Source organism: Schistocerca nitens, chromosome 10 (assembly GCF_023898315.1).
Source record: "Schistocerca nitens isolate TAMUIC-IGC-003100 chromosome 10, iqSchNite1.1, whole genome shotgun sequence".
NCBI classification, from domain to species: domain Eukaryota; kingdom Metazoa; phylum Arthropoda; class Insecta; order Orthoptera; family Acrididae; genus Schistocerca; species Schistocerca nitens.
Genome location: NC_064623.1, coordinates 215385723 through 215408314, shown reverse-complemented (window position 1 = coordinate 215408314; position 22592 = coordinate 215385723). Strand labels below are relative to the sequence as shown.

The window sequence follows — 22592 nt, the reverse complement described above, 5'->3', positions numbered from 1 at the left end:
CCGCTTGGCGGGATGCCACATCCAAATGAAAACACATAATCTCCTCTCGATCAAACTTAGAATCCGGGCCCACCGGAAGATGGGAAAGAGCGTCTGCGTTGGCATGCTGTTCAGTAGGGCGAAAATGAATGTCATAATCGTACTTAGAGAGGAACAAGGCCCAGCGCTGTAGTCTGTGGGCAGCCCTATCTGGAATCTGAGAGGCGGGGCCAAATAACGATATTAACGGCTTATGCTCAGTGATTAACTGAAACTTTGTGCCATACAAGAAAGGGCGAAACTTGGTAACAGCGTAGACAATGGCCAAAGCCTCTTTTTCCACCTGGGAGTAATGGGCCTGCATGGGACTAAGAGTTTTAGACGCAAACACCAGTGGCTGCTCGGAACCATCCGCGTTGCGATGGGCCAGGACCGTCCCCACCCCATACTGCGAAGCATCTGTAGCCAGGACCAACGGCTTGTGGGCGTCAAAAGTAGCCAAACAAGACGCTGACGTGAGGAGGCCCTTCAACGAGGTGAATGCTCGCTCGCATGCAGACGACCAATCAAAAGGAACACCCTTGCGCAGAAGGCAGTAAGGGGGCGGGCTATGGTGGAAGCCCTGGGAATGAACCGGTGGAAATAGGCAATCTTGCCTAAAAAAGCTTGTAACTCCTTCAGCAAAGCAGGCCGATACCTCGGACCAAACTTCCTAGCGGCTGGACACTGTGCCGAGAGATGGTGTACCCCACATACTCAATGAACAGTTGGAAGAAGTTTGACTTACGCAGGTTGCAACGCAAGCCCACGGACCTGAATTTGAGAAAGACGGTGCGAAGGTTGTGCAAGATTTCCTCCGTGCCGTGGCCTGTGACAATTATATCGTCCAGGTAATTAATACAATGAGGGATTGTCGTCGTCACATGCTCAATATAACGCTGGAATATCGCCGGGGCACTGGATATTCCGAAGGCCAATCGCTGGTACTGGTAAAGGTCATACGGGGTGTTGACAAATGCCAGCCGTTTCGAGGCCTCATCAAGTGGTATCTGATGATAAGCCTCCGAAAGATCGATTTTCGAAAAATATTGGCCTCCCGCCACGGCAGAGAACAATTCATCAGCACGAGGCAAAGGATAGGTGTCCACCACCAATTGGGAATTAATGGTGGCCTTGAAATCCCCACAAAGACGTAATTTTCCCAAGGGTTTCCTGACAATAACGAGGGGCGAAGCCCACTCACTAGAAGAAATGAGAAGAACAACCCCGAGGGCTGTCAGCTGGTCTAGCCCTGCTTTTACCTGAGGGCGGAAAGCCAAGGGGATCTGCCTCGCATGTAGAAAACGCGGACGAGCCGACGCCTTCAGCGTTAAGTGAGGTTCAAAGTCTGAAACACGCCCCAGGTCTTCCTCAAAGATATCCGGAAAGTCAGAGATCAAAGATTGCAATGATTGATAAGGAAGCCGGCCGAAGTGGCCGTGCGGTTAAAGGCGCTGCAGTCTGGAACCGCAAGACCGCTACGGTCGCAGGTTCGAATCCTGCCTCGGGCATGGATGTTTGTGATGTCCTTAGGTTAGTTAGGTTTAACTAGTTCTAAGTTCTAGGGGACTAATGACCTCAGAAGTTGAGTCCCATAGTGCTCAGAGCCATTTGAACCATTGATAAGGAATGTCTTCGGAGACCAACTGTATGGTGTCAGTGATAGAAAAACCGAAAGCTTGAAAGGCATCCAAGCCAAAAAGGTTAGCGGAGCTCGCATCACTGACAACAATAAAAGTAATAGGCCGAGTGACTGATTAAGTCACGTCAGTAGTGAATTGACCCAGTAGGGGAATGAACTGTTTACCATAACCGCGTAGACGCCAGTAAACTGGCGCCAACGGGGGTGACCCAAGGTCGGAGTAAGTTTGTGCATTCAACAAAGAAACTGCTGCACCCGTATCTACTTACAGTTGTAATCGGCACGACCGAACAGACACCTCGATAAAGAGTTTGTGTGCCGATGTGTCGGGTGCCGATGCGTCGGGGGCCTGGCCCGACGAAACTTCCTGAATGTCAACGTCCGTGCCCTCTGTTCCTGCTTCCTTCGATTCTTTGGAGGCTGAGCGGCAAACTTTAGCAATGTGACCTTTTTTTATTACATTTGCGACAAACGGCCCAACGCTGAGGGCACTCTGACCAATCGTGATGTATGTAGCACGACGCACAGGACGGTAACAGGGGCTGGCGGCCGGAACTCTGTTTACGCGCCGTGCAGGGGTGGCCGTAACGGCCGGATTGTATGGCTCGCACGTCGTCCACCCCAGACGCAGTGGACGCGGCCGCGCCGCCCTGAACCGCCGCGACATCGCACCACGCTTCCAACTGTTGACCTGCGGCGTGAGAGAATTCATACGGTTGAGCAATGGACAGGACTTCCTCGAGGGAAGGGTCTTCTAACTGCAGGGCCCGTTGCCGGACCTCCCTATCAGGGGCCAAACGAACAATGATGTCGCGCACCATAATGTGGGCATACGACTCTCGCGACTGCTCTATGACAAAATGACACTTGCGACTAAGACCGTGCAGGGTAGCGGCCCACGCCCGGTAGGGTTATGTTAGCTCCACTGCTTTTCAGGAGCACTTCTGTCTCTAGCGCTTTATTGTGAATGCTTCGGCAGGTGAGCCTCACCTGTGGCGAACATTTCTTTGGATCTTACTCTGGTACTTCACAGTCTCCTACAGGTATCATTGTCTGAAATGAATGGAGAGTCACCTAGTCTAAAAACCCCTTGTGTGTACCCCACACACTGTCAGCTACCTTGGGTAGTAGCCTCTGATGTGTAATGCCCACCTGTCCCATTTAAAGAGACCCTACAGTTTTCAACCCTGTGATGCAAATGTAGGAAGACACAGCCTAGACTGCCACAGAATCTTTACTCGATTGAGAACTAGTGGGTCACGATCAGTTCCGAGAACAACGCTGCAGATTGTGGTCTTAGTTGAAACTCTCACAAACTTTCCGTGCTAGTCACTGAAATGATTGAAGCATGACCTCAGAGCTCAGATGACTGGAATTGATTGTTCTAACATACACCACAATGTGCATTTGGTTGTACCCTGTTCCCTGAGCAGATTCTAGAACAGCCTCTTGAGCATGTTGCTCGATGCCCCCAGGCACACACACAGAGTGCAGCAGGTGTTTCTTCCCATCCCTTGCTGCCATTTGTCTAAAGTAGGGGCAGCCAGGAGTTCGGCTTGCAGGGCATGCCAGGGCACGAGTGCCAAAGCACTGAGCCTCTCTTCACATTTCCCCCACTGTCTTAGCATGAGGAGAGGGAAGAGGGGAAAACTGCGATGGCAGTGCAAGTGCACTACATACTACTTGGTTTTATATTTCACATTTCTCACAAAGATAGGTCACAAATAAAACAAATTTTCAGTATAATTTAATTATTTTTGGAACAATGAATAAATTTTTATCTGGTACTAACTGTCAGCATATGGTTCCATCACATGTCAGCATATGGACAGGCACAGACAATTTCACAGAGTTCCATACTCGAGTTTCCACACAATTGTGACTTATTTAATGTCATAATGGAAAAAATGTCTTTCACACGAATATTTTGATCCAATTATTGCAGCACTTTTGCAGCCTCACTATGGAGACTTGGAAACTGTTCCTGAGGAAAGCAATGTAGATATCCTGGACAGTTTTAACATAAAAATATTTGTCATTAAAATTGGAATTACCTTGCAGGTCACACTTTGAACTGAAACAGCAAATGGTCTTGAAAACAGCTTGAAACAGATGTACAATTGACAGTGACCTCAGAATCTTTATAAAACTATCCTTGTAATTTTTTCAAGACTCTAATGAATTCTTCAAACCTCCCATTTTCTTTAATGCCAATGAGATGGGGGCACTGGACTGTCTTTGTCAGAATGTAACATGATTTTCATTTTAAATGCATCTTCGTCAAGTCAGAAAGAAGTTGACCTGCAATGTTTTTACTGTGGACAGTGTGCAACCAAGTCCACTTAAAATGCAAAGTTTGCACTCTATTCCAGATGTTCTAATTTTTGTTCCTGCACTCCTTTTTCCTTCATAAATTCAGCAATAGCAAATTTTAAATTGAAAAATTGTCCAGGAATGCCCCTTGACTTAACCAATGTACTTTGCAGAAATTTTGATGTCTCCACACTCTTTGTTCATTTTCATTGAAATGTTGCTACTGTCAATGGAATAATGTGTGTGACTTTTGAAATTTTCTTATTTGTACTGACAATATGTTCACGTGTTACACGGCTGTAAATTTAGCACAAAGTGTATCGTGATGTAGATAACAATGAATCATGTCTGTTGATCATTGCAATTTTTTGCTCTTTCATTGTCAACTAAATCTTTAAATTCTTTCTGCATTATATTACAATACAGTTTTGTAGCAAATATGCAGTGCCTGTCACTTATGCAAATTGAAAATTCTGTTCTGTCATTCACATTAATTTTAAATGACTGCAGTGAGAGATCTCTAGACTGCCTCTTTGTGCAAGTAACCACTGGGCCTTTGAATGTCCTTCATACCGTGAACAAATAATGAAGGATAAACAGTGCTGACAGCACAATTCTGCCACACTCAAGAGTTGTGCCAACCAAAAAATGCTGCGTCGCAATACTAAATGAAATGTTGTGCTGTTCCATGTACTTCAGAGATGGACCAAGCGAAGCCAAGTGATAGGCTGGGCCTCGGTCCCACCGTGGCCCACACGTGCTGTAAACATGATGTTCAACATGCTGTGGTTGGTCCTGATCTAATGGGTACCATTATTTGCCATAAAATTGAACTCCCAACTTGTTTGTGTGAGATGAGACACCTTTCTTCATACCCCGTAACTTGGATTTTGAGTCGCCTGTTTATGGTTTCCTTACATTTTGGAGTTTAGATAATTTCTTTATCCTTATTTTTAAGAGCCAGTGAACTTTTGAAAATTGTGGGAATTAATTTATGAGACTTCCTAATGGCTTTTGCTGAGTAGATGTGAAAAATGCTTAAATTTCTCATTCTTTTCCCCAGTCCCTCGTTTCATACGGCACAGTTGTTTGTGTGAGTTAGAAATTTTTACGTATCGTGACATAAAATGATCTGCAATTTATTATGTAGAACATGGTAGTTTGAGTGTGTGTTTTCATTTTGAACTGTGATTTAATTAAAATTAATCATTATCATACACATGTTTAGGCTTGAAACCTGTTCCAGTTTCATGAGTCACTCCATTGCTTATATGGTCAGGTAGCATCAGTTTTTCTAAGGACATTGTTGTAACTCGGTGAAACTACTTTTGTCTAACCACAACTGTGGGTTCTTTGATTGCTTTGGGAACATGAAATATTACTTCACTGTAGCACGTAAATGAATAAAAGATTTACTTAACTTTGACACACTTCTTTACCATAGGACTACTGGATAATTTACAACTGTTATGGACTAGCAAAGAATCACTTGATGCACTAACAAACAAACTGTTCTCTTGCAGTACATTGTTTGATATTCACAACAGTACAAGTTAATTGTTGACTCTATAATACGATGTTGACTGCTGTGGCTGAAGTCTCAAACTGGGCAGAAGTCTTTCCAGTTCGACACCGTGTTGACCTCAGCGTGAGGGCACTGGTGTGCTGAGAGGGTAGGCGTTGTCCTCAGGAGTGACTCCAATATGTCATTGCAGATTGCAGTGAATGCTTGCTAATGTCTGTTATATCGATTTGCGTTGCCAACTATGGTGTGACACTGTGATATCTGTATAATACCACAGACATAGTATCTCTTTGGTGTGCCTGACTTCTACGTTCTGCATCTGAGGTGTGCTGTAGAGCTGGCTTCCCTTTCAGTTATTTCCATGTGCTGTTAGAGATGATATCCTTTGGTATTTATTACAAATTTCAATTCAGCTCTCTGAACAAACACCGTTTTATTAAATCTGTGAATGTTCCATGTTTCTGTGCCTTACAGTGACAGTTCAATGGTTGTTGTTGTTGTTGTTGTTATTGTTGTTAATATTAATATCCTTACTCCTAGCAGGAGCTCCAGAATGATGTGGAGTCGACAAGCTATGGCAGTGCACCAGAAAGGTATTGTACAACAGTTTCTTTTACTTCTTTTTAATTTTGTGCACAGTCGTTGCTACAAAAATTTCCCCTATTTCTTGCTTTCTTTCTTATCTTTGTTATTTTATCCATGTCAGCACCTTCTGTGCTGTTTCTGATGGCTAACAGATTATTACTTGCAGATTTTCAGTGTACTGGAATAACAAGTTGTTTAAAATTAAGCCCACAAAGTTCTGTTACAGAATAGATATAGTTTTTTTGCAATTCAAGTGTAACTATAAGAACTGTTCTGGAAGTAACCTGTGTTGGATTATAAATAAAATGATCGGACCATTAAATAATATTCATTGGAAAAATTTAAAAACTACTTGTACCCCTTTGTATTACTTCTTTACATAGTCACCATTCTAGTTTGCATTTATAATATATCTTGACGAGTTAACAAGTCCATCTGCATGAAATTCTGATGCCAGAGATTGCAATCTGCCTATGACAATTTTCCGAAGTTCTTCATCTGAGTCAAAAATGTTTGGAACCAAGCCACTTTTTCTTGTACATGATAAGATGAATTCTCTTGGAATAAGACTGTGCTGTAAAGTGGATGTTCAAAAGGTCCTATTTAAACTGAACTGATGCAACATCTCTTTTGCTAGGCAGAGTGTGGCACTGCATTGTTGTGCAAAAAGCATGACACATGTAGTCAAGAGATCACACTATTGTTTTGAATGGATTTTCTTTGTTTTCATATTGTTCAAATGTCTTTGACTGGAGATCAGTTTTAATCTTAGTTCAAAATCTCCAAGATCTTTCACTGCATATGTTAATCTGAATTGTAGATACACAGTATTTATTAGTGGAGGTTCCATGTCATAAAGATGGAGGGAAAAAAGTGGTAGACACTTCTTCAAGAGACTTATCCACAGCTGAAAAGCATTCATATAGTCACATAGCCATATGAAATACTCATATACAAGATGATCACAAACAGTCTGAAGAGCTTGCGAGGGGCTTGCTTGGTAGGCTGTGCTGAAAAATAATTGTTAAAGGAAAAAAATTGATTTGTTGTGCTGTTTCCAAGTTAACTAGTGTTGGCCAATCAGGCCATTGTTCATGCTAATTCAAGCACCTCCCAGAGACAATTAGTGTCAGTTGTTCCCATATGATAGATGATATGTGATGTGGGATGGTAGCACACAAGACTGCTCAGCCTTTGACTCCATTTCAGTCCTTACTACTGTCCCATGTAAAATTTGTGTATCACTCTCTTATTCAGTTTTAGGAAACCAAATGAAGAGCATGTTTGGCAACGCCATCTCCGGTGGGCCACTTGAATTTTCATGCGCAGTGGCCTGATTGGCCAACTTCAACACTGATTAACTTGGAAGTGGTGCAACAAATAGAATTTTCTTCTTAATAAGTATTTCTCAGCACAACCTATCATGTAACACCCTTACAAGATTTTCAGACTTTTTGACCACACTGTGTATGTAGAGTAAATGAAGAAAAAGTATACATGTATATATAATTCTTAGTACTCATATCTCTTGAACATAGAGCGCTGTTACCACAATGGCCCAGACGCAAGAAAACAGCACATTGCAGTTTGCAGGTGACTTTGTTTTAAAGTGGTGTGATGCTATAATTCTCTGTATAACCAACATCACAGAGAATACGTCATTTGGCTGCTGATGATTTACAGCAACCTGGAATTGGCTGTCAGGTCACAGGATTGATTTGGCTGTGAACACAAACTGCACACAACAATGTTTCAGAAGTTTACTGAACATGATGAAAAGATAGGTAATACAGATCATTGTCCATGGATTTGGGCACCTTTCTGTGTGGACAAAAGTTGCAGAAAGCCACTAGTATTCAATGGTAAAGAAACTATAATCTCAGAGAGCAGCGGAAGGATTTATTTGCGTTGTGTATTTAGGTAGAACTGTCAAGCATATGTAGGTTGGTTTGGCCACCACAATGAGTTACTGGGAATGGCCCTCTTAGATGTGGTGTCCTCGTGTCGTCCTCAGGCATTAGGACAGAGCAAGATGGCATAGTGGCTAGCACACTGGACTTGCATTTGGGAGGACTATGGATCAAATCACCTTCCAGATACTGACTTTTCACAATGTACCTGAATCGCTCCAGGTAAATGCTGGGTTTTACCCTTTGAAAAGGCCATAGCAGATTTCCTTCCCCATTATTCATAATCCAAGCTCTTGTTCTGTCTCTAATGACTGCACTGTCACTGGGATGTAAAACTCTAATCTGCCTTCCTTCCTCCTTTGCTTCAGGGCCTTGAAACAGGTATCCATCTAGATAATATGGGAACCTATAATTGAAAATTGACTTCAAATCATGATGCAATTCAGCATTTTGACATTAACTTACATTACCAGAGGCGACAGGTGTGGTAATTGGAAAAAAGATTCAAGCACTGATCTGACATCAAGCTGCAGACCTTTAGTGTCACAGTCCAGTATGTAACCACTAACCCAGTGAAACCTTTTTGTCCAACATATCGCTGATAAATATCACACTTGTAATTGAATATAATAGAGGGAAACATTCCGTGTGGAAAAAATATATCTAAAAACAAAGTTGATGTAACTTACCAAACGAAAGCGTTGGTATGTTGATAGAGACACTAACAAACACAAACACAAAATTCAAGCTTTCGTAACCCACGGTTGCTTCATCAGGAAAGAGGGAAGGAGAGGGAAAGATGAAAGGATGTGGGTTTTAAGGGAGAGGGTAAGGAGTCATTCCAATCCTGGGAGTGGAAAGACTTACTTTAGGGGAAAAAAGGGACAGGTCTACACTCGCACGCGCGCGCGCGCACACACACACACACACACACACACACACACACACACACACATATATATCCATGGAATGACTCCTTACCCTCTCCCTTAAGACCCACATCCTTTGATCTTTCCCTCTCCTTCCCTCTTTCCTGATGAAGCAACCGTGGGTTGCAAAAGCTTCAATTTTATGTGTGTGTTTGTGTTTGTTAGTGTCTCTTTCAACATACCAACGCTTTCGTTTGGTAAGTTACATCATCTTTGTTTTTAGATACACTTGTAATTGACTTACGTATGTTTACTATTTCTGTTCATCAGTGTACATGGTGTTTTCATAGCTGTTTAAGCATATGTTGTAATTTAAAGTGTTTATCTGCTATTTGAGCCTAAAGAGCATTTTATAAAGTGCAATCATTATTTTAATTTCCTTTTCATACTCTGCCAGTATGTGTCTATGAGCTGCATTTAAACTAATCACATTAGTTATGAGATGTCTCTAAGAACTGTCAAGAAACCAGTTAATTATTATCTGCTTTTGTTACATACATCACCAATAGTTTGCTCTACCTAACTCAACATATCGAAAAAAAAGTGGAATTTTGTTGTTTTCACAAGTTTACTCCCTTTTTTGTGTTATGTCTGTTTTATTATTTACTATTTTCAACATGTATTTGCACAGAACAAAATCTGTTGTTTTGTAATTTCGCTAGGTTGTGAACTTACAACTGCAGTTGCATTTCATTTGATCAGTGAAATTTTGCCAGTCAAAGGTAATCCTAGTTCACAGTGCTGTAATCTGAGACTAGCGTTTATGCAACACAGATTTCAGAGTTCAGTTTGACCTGAATTCATTTTTGTGCTAATCTAAGATCAGCTGTTATATAGAATTGTTTCTTAATGTTTCATAGTAGGTATCAGCATTGAGCGTCCATTCATGTTCCATAAAATTCGAACCAAAATGCCTTTAGTGTGCATACAAATAATAGTCAACCTTTATAGCTGATAGAACTTATTGTGCCTTTTTGATTTGTTGGGTGCAGAATAACCAACCCCCCCCCCCCCCCACCACCACCACCTCCTCCCCCCTCCCCTTTTCATTGACTGCTGTTCTATCATGATGTTAGCATAGGAAATCCATTTCTTGTCATTGGTCATGATTCAGTTTAGTATGTCACCTCCTTCTGCATGTCCCGGCGGAGGTTCGAGTCCTCCCTCGGGCATGGGTGTGTGTGTTTGTCCTTAGGATACTTTAGGTTAAGTAGTGTGTAAACTTAGGGACTGATGACCTTAGCAGTTAAGTCCCATAAGATTTCACACACTTTTTTTTCCCTTCTGCACTATAATGGAAATAACGTCCAAATAAGCAGTCATCTGTTGAGTTCTGCAGTTCACAGGAAGGAGTTTTGATACACATTGAGTGCAGAAGTTGTGGTATCCCTAATTTTTAATCGCAGTTTCATTTGAAACACACTGATAAATCTGTGGAGAGTTTTCCATCAGTTAAGATACTTTGAAATCCAGTTTTCAAAAAAATTTCATAAGTTTTATGCACCAATTTATTGTTAATTGCAGATATACAGACACATCAGTCATCATGAATATTCATCCTTCTACTCCTACACAAACGACACTACTGACACACAACATCTTTCCTCAACACATATGGTCTGCATGAAGCACAAATTTTGTGATGGGGGTCTACAGCTGAGAGATTTATTTACCACTAAAGATAATACTGGAGAATGTATTTCACATGTGGTGTGATTTTTGAGTTGCCTTGCTCATTTTTGAATGGCCACTGGAGTGAACAAGAAGCAATGTACCTTTCCCTCTGTTGCAGCTCTAAAACACACTGACCTATTGTACAAACTGTTCCAGTGGCACCCTCCCACTATTTCCTGTGCGTTGTGAATACAGAGGTTTCTTTCCAGATGGTGCTAATATGTACACCATCTGATCAAACGTATCTGGACATCTAGTATTGCACATTAGTATGGGCTGTGTCCACCCTTCACTTTTATGAAAGCTTGATCTCTGCTGAAGACACAAATGAGGTGTCTGAATGTCTGGGGAGAATAGCAGCCCATTTGTCCTCAAGAGCTGAAACCAAACAAGGTAGTGATGCTGGAGTGAAGCTGATGTTCTAACTCATCCCAAGGGTATTGGACTTAAGTTGATACATTGGGCAGGCCAGTCAATTCCAAGAATTTATATGTGTGGTGTCTGTTCGTGCAGACATGTCAGAGAGAACACACACCATACATATAAATATGAAGCTCCTCCAGAAAGTAAGTTTTCCAATGTTGTTTACTTTAAAGCAGATGTATTTAGCGGGGAAAATTGTGCAGGTGCAACAGATCTGTGACGTGATAGTCATATGCTGCCAGACAGGCCTTGAGATGGCATCTTTCATTCATTCTGCCGTTGCCTGCGAGGTTTGGTCAGTGATAAGGCTCGTTAATGCACAAAACATACAAAAAAACATAGCACCCATCAAAATTCATTGTCCGCTCTGTCACGTATATGGGCAGTACATCATGAGCCAACAGATGGTGTGTCACTGGTGTAGGCTTTTTTTTTTTTTTTTTTTTTTTTTAAGGTCGTCAAAGTGTCCGTGATTAAGAGTGCTGTGAGTGACTTTCCCTCATCAGTGATCACCTGGTTGAGTTGGTGTTGCAGAATATCCTGGAGAACTGCCACTTCATATTACAGAACTCAGCAGTCATTTCCACGGATATTGTAGTCCTTGTTGCATGAAATTGTCACCGAGCACTTGCTGCTCGCGAAATTGTGTGCCAGGTGGGTGTCGGAAAGCATGACACCAGAATGCAAAACAAAATGCTTTGGAGCAGCATTGACGTTTCTGCAGCAGTACTTTTCTTGCACCTGAAGAAATTCCTGTGCACCGGCTAGTATTTTGACGATGACAAAGGGCTGAAGACGATTATCGCGCTGGTCCCATTCACAGGTGGCAGACGTCTGCAACACAGGAATACAAAAGTTGTTCCCGTGATATGACAAATGTCTCAATTTTTTGGTTACTGTGTCAAAAAATAGCTCTAACATTGCTGTACCTGTTGCCAATAAAGTTTTTCTTATAAATATGTTGTTTTTCTTGAAAAAAAAAAAAAGAAAGGGAAACTTACTTTCTGGATGTGCCTGGTATATGCATCTTGACGGCAAATAGTGACACCTTCAATGCAGATGCAATCTTTGTTTAACCTCTTGTGGGAATCTGGTGAGGCTACAAACAATGAAGATAATGGACAGGGGCCACTACATACGTAGTTTGCAGTATATGAGAATCTGGGTTGGACAGGAGCACACTCAGATAGCCAAAGTAGTTAAAATGACCACCCATGATATGTTACAGTCTGGCACAAATTTTCACTTGTCACCATTGGACGTTTTCCAGTGCCCAATTCCTATAATGTTAGAATGTCTCTCTTGTCATTTCAGGAGTGTTATTGTTCATTGCCTCATATAAGCTGCATTCTCATGCTAATACTGAAAGTCATCATCTCTGAACTGTTCCTGTACTGTATCCAGTACAAAGTGCTGTAGAATGTGTCCATATCCTTCCACATTTTGTGCTTTCATAAGTGTAGAAAGGGACCACACCCTAACTACAAAAAACACACTCATACCATAACACCACCTCCTCCAATACTTCACTGTCAGCACTACATTTCACTGTTGGTAGGTAATGTTCTCCAGGTGTTTGCCAAACCCAAACACTTTCATTGGATTGTCACAGGGTATAAAACATTACTCCAAATCACTCATTTCCAGTCCTCTACTGTGCAATGGCTTATGAGGAGTCGATTGACCATTGTACCCTATTCTTTCTAACTCCCTATGCACAGTCATTTTGCTAGCTGGACTGCTGTTAGTACTTTGGAACTCATGAATGATTCCCTCCGCTGATTTTGTGCAAGTTTTTTACAACCTCCCTCTGAAGTGCTAGATGTGCCTGTGTATCAGTACATGTGATCTGGCTCATCTAGTTTTAGCTGTGGTAATTCTTGTGCATGTTCACTACACAATCACATCACCAAGAGATGATCTGAACAGCTTTGGAAGGGTTGAAATGTCAGTGATGGGTTTCTCATTTTTGTCATTTTCAGGTGACATCAAACATTCATGTTCGAACTACTGAGCTTTCTTGACCAATCCATTCTGTTATTAATGCTTCAATGACAACACAATAGTCCTAGCCTCCTTTTATACTGGTGGGTCAGCCATGTATGACATCTAGTGTTCAATTCCATGTTACATAGTGGGTATCCGGATACTTTTGATCAGGTGGTGTAGTTACGTCGTAACTGATATTTTTAGTTAGAGGTTCTAAACTATGCATTGTTACACACTGTTTGAAAAAAGTCATGGCAATAACAAATTAAGTGTAGAGTATAAATATTTATTCACAAGTTACATTCGTAACGATGTTGTGGTGGTTAACTGTAATTTTATATCAATTACACTTTAAGTATGATCTGAGGATGGTTGTTAATCAACTTGAACCAGGTATCTTCTGGCTATTATAACAGTGTACCACATCATGATTAGTAGCTACATGTCAAATATTTATGCCTGACTGCTGGTTTATTAGATGTGCTTCTTGGGTTATCTGCGAGCTTAGAAATCCTGCTAGTAATCACATTGTTAGCAATTATGACAATTTATTTTCTTAACAAAACAACCAGGTACAGAGTGACATGTGGTGGAATTGGTATACCAGAACATATTGTATGACAGTGCTCTCTAAATAGTGATGTTAGGATTAACAACATTACAAGTCTGTGCTGATTCCTGGGTAATTACAAATGTTACCAAGCAAATATTCCTCTGGAAATTGCAAGATTCTTGGCGTAAATGAAAGTAAAAACCTGAAATACCCAGCACCTGTATATAATGACCTCTGTTTGATAAAGGCCTTCTCAAGACTTCACTGTGTATTGTGATTTTCAGCTATATGCATCATTCTTGTTCCTGCAGGGAATTATTAAGTTATTTACCTGACTTGGTCTCATCTCAGTCTTTTCTTAGCACTTGGAATCCAGCAAAGAACTCGTCTATCACCCATTAACCTGGCTAAATGGCTTTCAATTTCATGTCTGATGTAACTATTTTGTCCACTCCAGTCTGTTTGATCCATTTGTTTTCCTCTCGCTCCTAGTGACACATCTTTCCACAGGTCTCACGTAGCATTTCTCAGTTTTTGAATAATTTTGGGAGTGGGAAGTCCATGTCTGAGGACCTTAAGTAAAAACCAATAATACACACTGATTGGAAATTTCCCTTTTCAAGCTCACTGAAAGCTTGGTTGTGAATATTCTGTTTAGTTTATCAAAAGCACTCCAGCCACATTTACTTTACTGTTAATTTATTGTATCCATTAAGGCATAGTCTTCAGCTGTCCTAGATGTAGAGATGATGTACAATTCATATGTACTAGAGACAATGCACATGGCAAGTTTAAACAAAGTGTAAATCTTATGCACAGAACCAGCTCCAGTTGTAGTCATCGGTCAACAGCAAGCAATAAGCTGGCCAACACACCAAATCGTAACAAGTCCCAGGGTGTAGCAGCAGTTTTTAGAGGAGCGGCTTGGACGCAAGTGATCAATATTAAGATTGCAAACACATGAATCTGTTGGAGCTTGCAATGCTGATATTTGTATGCAGCCTGTGAACTTTTTGTGGTGCAGGGATGCAGGTTTGTTGTGTGAAGCACTGCTGTCAGTTCCGGTATGTGTAATGGGATGCCACCAGTGATGTGACCTGGAAAAACCGTGTTGGAATCACTGATGGGTACAGCATCTTCATCCAGTGAGATGCCATGTAGGAGCAACTTGGGCCAGTATAGAGGATGGTTTGCTACCTCAAATGTTGAGGATTGAGACTGTTGCACCTCTGTGTCCCTTGGAAGTGAAGTAGACCACTGTGGAGCTACATTTGAACCCACTTCCAACCCCAGTGGTATTGCTGGGAACTGTGAGGTGCTGGCACTGTTGTCCTTGTGACCAATGGATGAAACTGAGGTGTGAGCAGAGGCTGCTGCTGTTGTTGCACTGCTGCTGGATGGTGCGTGTACCATGCTGGGCACTGGTGGTTGCAAGATTCTAGTTGCTGGTGGTGATGGTGGATGATGCATCCGTGGTATGGGTCGAAGATTATATGGGCTGTAAAATCCTGACATGTCTAGCCTGTTCTGCAGGGGCTTTTAGTGATATCCATATTGGTGGCCATCTGGTTTTACAAGGTAGAGTTGGCATCCCACAGCTCCAGTGACTGGTGTGTGCACACTCTCCCACTGGCCCACACTGTGAAGCCTCTGTGGAAATGACTGTCTGTCTGTCAAGGTAGAGTTGGCATCCCACAGCTCCAGTGACTGGTGTGTGCACACTCTCCCACTGGCCCACACTGTGAAGCCTCTGTGGAAATGACTGTCTGTCTGTCAAGGTAGAGTTGGCATCCCACAGCTCCAGTGACTGGTGTGTGCACACTCTCCCACTGGCCCACACTGTGAAGCCTCTGTGGAAATGACTGTCTGTCTGTCAAGGTAGAGTTGGCATCCCACAGCTCCAGTGACTGGTGTGTGCACACTCTCCCACTGGCCCACACTGTGAAGCCTCTGTGGAAATGACTGTCTGTCTGTCAAGGTAGAGTTGGCATCCCACAGCTCCAGTGACTGGTGTGTGCACACTCTCCCACTGGCCCACACTGTGAAACCTCTGTGGAAATGACTGTCTGTCTGTCAAGGTAGAGTTGGCATCCCACAGCTCCAGTGACTGGTGTGTGCACACTCTCCCACTGGCCCACACTGTGAAGCCTCTGTGGAAATGACTGTCTGTCTGTCAAGGTAGAGTTGGCATCCCACAGCTCCAGTGACTGGTGTGTGCACACTCTCCCACTGGCCCACACTGTGAAGCCTCTGTGGAAATGACTGTCTGTCTGTCAAGGTAGAGTTGGCATCCCACAGCTCCAGTGACTGGTGTGTGCACACTCTCCCACTGGCCCACACTGTGAAACCTCTGTGGAAATGACTGTCTGTCTGTCAAGGTAGAGTTGGCATCCCACAGCTCCAGTGACTGGTGTGTGCACACTCTCCCACTGGCCCACACTGTGAAGCCTCTGTGGAAATGACTGTCTGTCTGTCAAGGTAGAGTTGGCATCCCACAGCTCCAGTGACTGGTGTGTGCACACTCTCCCACTGGCCCACACTGTGAAGCCTCTGTGGAAATGACTGTCTGTCTGTCAAGGTAGAGTTGGCATCCCACAGCTCCAGTGACTGGTGTGTGCACACTCTCCCACTGGCCCACACTGTGAAGCCTCTGTGGATATGACTGTCTGTCTGTCAAGGTAGAGTTGGCATCCCACAGCTCCAGTGACTGGTGTGTGCACACTCTCCCACTGGCCCACACTGTGAAGCCTCTGTGGAAATGACTGTCTGTCTGTCAAGGTAGAGTTGGCATCCCACAGCTCCAGTGACTGGTGTGTGCACACTCTCCCACTGGCCCACACTGTGAAGCCTCTGTGGAAATGACTGCCTGTCTGTCATGCAGTAACTGTGCTGGTGTGTTCCAAGCACTCATTGTCACCCTATAACTGCTTTGACATGTTAGGGCACCCTCTGTGGATTTTGAGTGGGTTGCTGCATTCATTTTTTCCTTAAAGTTATGGACAATCTGCTCTGCCTCTGCATTGAATTGTGGTGGTAGAAGACTGAAAGGAATTGCTGAATGCCATATTATTCAGAAATGTCTGTTAAGGTGACAGTTGTTGTGGGCCGAAGGCTTCTACTTGCCACCCAGGCTGCTGCGACAGTGGAAGACAGCAAAAGGAAAGCTGAAGTTTTAAATTCCACATTTAAGAAACTATTCACTCAGGAGGATTGTACAAAGATACTGTAATTTGACTGCTGCAAAGACTTCTGATGGAGGATGGTGTACTGGGAGATATTGTCATTGAGTGACTGTGGAAGGATACGAGATGACTTTGACAACAGTTCTCATTGGTGTTGTAACCACGACAGGAACGGTCACGGGGTTGCCGAGAACGAAAGCGTGCCGGGACCAAACAGGAGTACCCCACGAACAAAAAAAATGAACGGGGAAGGACAGACACGAACAATGATGGATGACCAAGCAAGACCTAACGAACAACAACGCGCAAATAGCAATGGGGTCACAAGTGAAACCTCACTAATCCACAATATCCACTCATATACGGAAACAAAGTAAGGTAAACACGCTGCCTGTAGGCGAGATGTCGATAGACTAACGCAAATATCAGACTGCCTGTTGCGCGAGAGGCAGGCGCTTAACTACATGATAGTCAGTCGCTATTGGCCGCTGGGACCACATGCTCCACCGTGGCGCCCTCACATTATATGCGGGCCAGAAGCATGTGCGCGACCACGGCTTACGGCGTGACGGCTGGAGAAACCTCTAGTGGTAATCGAGGTCCACGCCATCTGGCGCAGATTCGAAACCCGCGGTGCTCAGTACCAGATCTCTCTCCCGTGAAACTTGCGCATAGGGGTAGAAACGCCCCAGATGGTGCTGAGGCGGTCGGCAGATGGGAGGACACCCAGGCTCGTCAGCTGCTGGTGGCAGGGAGGACGAAACATCCGAGGTGTTCATGATGACCCACCCAAATGCCAGGGTGGTGGAGGGAGCCGCCGATCGACCTGGGGATGGGGAGGGCTGGCAGCAGGCCCACTGGGAGGCAGCAACCCGGGGGCAGTGGCAGTGACTCGAGGACCACATCTGTACCTGAAGGAGGTAGTGGAGGAGCAGGTGGCAGTGGCAGTTCCGCAGGGCACACATGCGGAGCTGGTTATGATGGCCTGACTTCACACACCGCTCATGGGCCGCGACGACCGTGGCAGGCGTCTAAACTGGCTTGCTCCCATACAAGCGGGCCCACATGGCTGCGCTGGGGCCGTAACGCTGAGAGGGCCGGGAGTGGGGTCAGGAGGGGGATGGCATCAGCAAATGGAGCAAGCTCCACTGAACTGCAGCCGTCAGTTGGCGTGGTGCGATAGGTGCTCAGAAACAGGGTGAGGGCTGACGTGGTTGGAGAGGTGTCGACCGCCTTTGTGAACTGTTGTTTAAATGTGCGGACAAGCCTTTCCACCGCGCCATTTGAGGAAGGGTGGAAAGGCGGGATATGGGTATGTTTGATGCCGTTGGTGTGACAGAAGTCGTGGAAGGAGGATGTTGTGAATTGGGGGCCTTTATCAAAGACCAGTGTGTGAGGCAGGCCCTCTATGGTGAGAACCTGGGCCAGGGCCATTAGTGTAGCCTCCGTGGTGGTGGACACCATGCGGACGACGTATGGGTATTTGGAGTAGGCATCAATGATAAGTAACCACATGGACCCCAAAAACGGGCCCACAAAATCGATAAGGATGCAATCCCAGGGCCGGCGAGGCACAGGCCTGGGTGAGAACGACTGAAGGGGGCCTTGCCTGGTGACTCGCACACACAGTGCACCCGCAGACCAGGCAGTCAATATCGCCATTGATGCTGGGCCAATACACGTGCCGGCAAGCCAAAACTTTCATGTGGGACATACCCCAGTGCCTGCGGTCTAACAAACTGAGCTTGATGTCTCAAATCCAGAGGGATGACCACCTGATGGGCATCTGACTCCGTGACCAACAGAAGGACATCATTGACCATGGAGAGCCTGTGGGACAGGTGTCGCCATTGTCTGAAATCAGTCCGCATCCGATGTGTAAGATAGGAGGGCCACCCGTTGACCACGTAGCTGAGAACCTGCCACAAGATAGGGTCGCGGTGGGTCGCCACAGCAATGTGAGCAGAGCAGCCATAAGAGGCAGACTGTCCAGCGCATCCCGGTGGGCCGAATCAATGTGAAAGCAGAGGACGCCCTGTTGGTCAAATGCAGGATCAGGGCCTGCTGGGAGACGTGACAAAGCGTCCGCATTAGCATGGTGGGCGGTGGGCTTATACCAGATGGTGTAAGTGTAATTTCGTAAAAATTACACCCAGCACTGGAGATGTTGAGCCTTCCACTCCAGAAGGTGAGAGCGGGGTCCGAAAAGTGTAACTAAGGGTTTATCATCCATCAGGAGGGTGAATTTTGCCCCAAAGAGATAGGTTTGAAATTTTTGGATGGCGAACACGATCTCCAGGGCCTCCTTTTCAATCTGGGAGTAGTACCATTGTGCTGGGGTCAACGTCTTGGATGCATAAGCGATGGGCTGTTTGGAGCCATTGGCATTCTGATGCACGAGGATGGCTCCAGTGCCGTATGCCTACGCATCAGCCGCCATAATCAAGGGGCAGACTTCAGTGTCACCTTTAAACGGAGAAAAACCTGGACACAGACAGGTCCAATCAAAAGGCACCGCTTTGCGACACAAGTGATTGAGTGGTTGAGCAACGGAGGCAGCCTGGGGTAAGAACTTAAAGTAATAAGTAATCTTGCCCAAAAACACCTGGAGTTTAGATAAGTCCTTGGGATGAGGAAGGGCCTCAGTGGCTGTGACATTATGATGCAAAGGGCAAATTCTATCCTTGCTAAACCACTGGCCTAAGTATTCCACTTCCGGTTGAAAAAAACAACACTTGTCCAGCCAACAGCGTAAGCCTGCAGATTGCAGAGTGTGAAATAAGGCACTGAGATTTTGCAAACCTTCCTGGTGGGAACGCACAGTGACCAAGATGTCATCCAGATAATTCACACAGGCAGGGATAGGCTGCGTAAGCTACTCCAGGAACTGCTGGAAAATGGCCTTTGCCGAAGAGATGCCAAATGGAAGGTGCTTGTACTTGTACAATCCGAATGGCGTATTGATAACCAAGATGTTATGGGAATCGGCATCAAAGGGTAACTAAGTGGTGGTATGCCTCAGCCAGGTCGATCTTTGAAAAGTACTCTCCCCCAGCAAGCTTGGCTAGGTCTTCCTGTCGAGGAATGGGGTAAATGTCTATGAGGGACTGAGCATTGACAGTAGTGCCAAAGTCCCCACACACTCGAAGGGACCCATTGTATTTCCATATGACCACCAATGGTGTCGCCCAGGCACTGTATGTCACAGGCTCCAAAACGCCAGCGGCCTGGAGCCGATCAAGTTTCTGCTTCACTGCCAGCTGTAAGGCCACCAGGAGAAGTCGGGCCCGGAAAAAGCGAGGCTGCGCATCCGGCCGAAGTGTGATGTGCGCCTGAAAATCGGAACCACATCTGAGATCCGTTGCAAACAATTATGCAAAAGCAGAGCACAGATTGTACAAGTCCTGAAAAGGAACAGTCATGGAAACGACCTTAACTTCATCGGAAATTGAAAAGCCAAACAGCTCAAATTCATCCAGGCCAAAAATATTTGAAGCCGACAGATGGTCGATGACATATAGGGTAAGGAGCCGGGAAACACATTTGTACGTCACCTGAACAATGAACTGCCCATGAAGGGGAATAGAACCATCTCCGTAGGCAACCAACAGTGAGAGGGAGGTGACAACTCAGGAGAGTCCAGGTGGGTATACATTGCCATATTAATCAGGGAGCACTGTGGGCAAGATGGAAGTGGGCCGCGCGACCGGCGCCGAGGGGCGACCGGAGGCGCCGATGCCATAGAGACGTTGGACAAAGAGGAGTCCCGACAGTGCTGGCCTCTGTTGGCAGGGCCATGTCGACGTCGCAAGGGTGGAACCCGCTGAGACGCATCGATCGCTGCAACTCGTGGCCGTGCCACAAGACTCTCATTAGCCGCCTGAGTAATTTCAAAGATGTGTGCAATGCGGAGAATCTCAAGTCCGTGACCCAGGAACGATATGATTGACCAGGCTGTTTATGGTACTGGTGGAACTCCAGCTGAGTGGCGACTGACCACATGGTAGCGTTGGGAATAATACTTCGTCAGCAAAAGGCATATTTCCTGGAAAGAGAGAGCCACAGGACCAGACAATGGTGCCAACTTGCGGAGAAGAAAGAATGTGTCTGGGGAGGCCCAAGACAAAAACAATGACCGCTGCAAGGAGTCATCTGTGACTTGACACAGAAACACTGTTTTGGGACTCCATTATTAAAGAACCCGTGGAAGTGTACATGATATAAAATGTGATAATGTTGGATACCAACTGGATAATGTATGGAACGCCATAAATTCCATGATTTGCGTTAAAAGATGACACGTGGCAACCTTGAGGACACCTGAGCTCCTCAGTTCTACCACCGATGGTGCCATGATCTCAATGCGGGTGCAGAATACACCCAGCATGCTAATAAATTGCAAGATGAGAATGTCTTTGTCCATCTTTGGTGGTTGCAGGAGTATGACTAGCACGTGGGTAGTCAAAATATGGAGTGTACCTAGTAACTAGTGGTTTTTTCCATCGCCTAGCTGAGCTAAGATGCCCCTTATGTGTTTCTCCTGCTTTTTGCATTGCCTCCAGGAAACTTGGTTCCCAGGTTTGCAAAGCCCCTACCCTCTATGACTGTTGGGGCTATATTAACAACTGAGCTGACTATGACAGAGCATTGAGTGGAACTTGCACATATGTTCTGGACGTTGGCTACAGTGAACATGTGCCACTCGATACAACTTTGGAGGCTACAGCAGTTCGGGTGAGGATATCTCTGGATTGTACCATCTGTAAAGTGTATCTCCCTCCCAATGGTAAAATGTCTTAGATCGTGTTTTCTGCACTAATTTCTCAGCTCCCCACACTCTTCCTTTTTTTGGGTGATCTCAATGCCTACGACCAGTGACCAGGTAAAACTAGTGAAACTTCCCTTGCAGAGCTCAGTCTGTCTCTCTTGAATACTGGTGCCCGCAGACATTTTATTCTGACACACATATTGTATTTGGCTATTGTTCTTTCCACTTACAGCTCTGATTTTCTCCTCTCCATCAGTTAGAGAGTCCATGACGACCTGTGTGGTACTGATCATTTTTTGATTGTCCTGTCCCATCTGAATCACTCAATTGAGTGTCCACTCAGATTGGTGTTCAACAATGATGACTGGGATGTCTTTGCCTCTGCCATCACCCTTTGCATTCTGCCACATGAAGGTATCGATGTGGCTGGACAGCCACATAACACAGCTGCAGCTATTCTGCTGGCAGCAGATTTAGCGATCCCCTAATCCTAGGGATCTCCCTGTCGAAGGACAGTACCTTAGTGGACTTCAAGAATCATGATGGCCATTAGTGAACAGTCTGGCTCTACAGCACCATAAGTGACATCCATCAATGGCACACATCACACCTCATTTCCTTTAAATGGCTCTGTGCCTGGATTCACCACCTGAGACAATCACAGAAACAAGAATGTTGGGAATGGTATGTTACTACTTTAGACCACTTATCCCTCCTTTGCAGGCGTGGGCAAAGCTTCAATGTCTCTTTAGGCTCCAGACGCCAGAGGTGTACCTGGTGTCTTCCTGAATGGTGTTGTGTACACTGACCCAGATGGTATTGGCAAACATTTTGCTCTGCATTATGCTTGAGCTTCTGCATCTGATACTTATCAACCTGCATTTCATGTCTTCAAACAGCAGGACTGAATTCACTACATGTCACCTACAGCCAAATAATGTTCCATTAATGGACTGGGAGTTCTTCAGTGCCATAGCACTTTACCATGATGTCGTTCCAAGGTTCCATGGTTAGACCACATCCACAGCCAACAACCATATCTGGAGTGAGGGTGAGTCTCCATCTCAGTGGTGAGAAAACT

The 22592-nt window shown here is 44.8% G+C and overlaps 1 protein-coding gene across 17 annotated transcripts in view; it reads left to right on the top strand.

The window, feature by feature from the left end:
* Positions 1-22592, top strand: part of LOC126210400 (gastrula zinc finger protein XlCGF52.1-like) — a 261120-nt gene that overhangs the window by 131470 nt on the left and 107058 nt on the right. For 10 of the 17 annotated variants that reach the window (XR_007540659.1, XM_049939633.1, XM_049939638.1 and 7 more), the window contains one exon: positions 6039-6091. The exons of 1 other annotated variant lie outside the window; for it this stretch is intronic. Coding sequence is in view for 15 of the 16 variants with exons in the window: in XM_049939633.1 (XP_049795590.1) it covers positions 6039-6091 (53 nt within the window). In the remaining variant the exon portion in view is untranslated. The remainder of the gene's footprint in view (positions 1-6038; positions 6092-22592) is intronic. 6 more of the 17 variants (XM_049939639.1, XM_049939636.1, XM_049939630.1 and 3 more) reach the window with 1 other exon arrangement.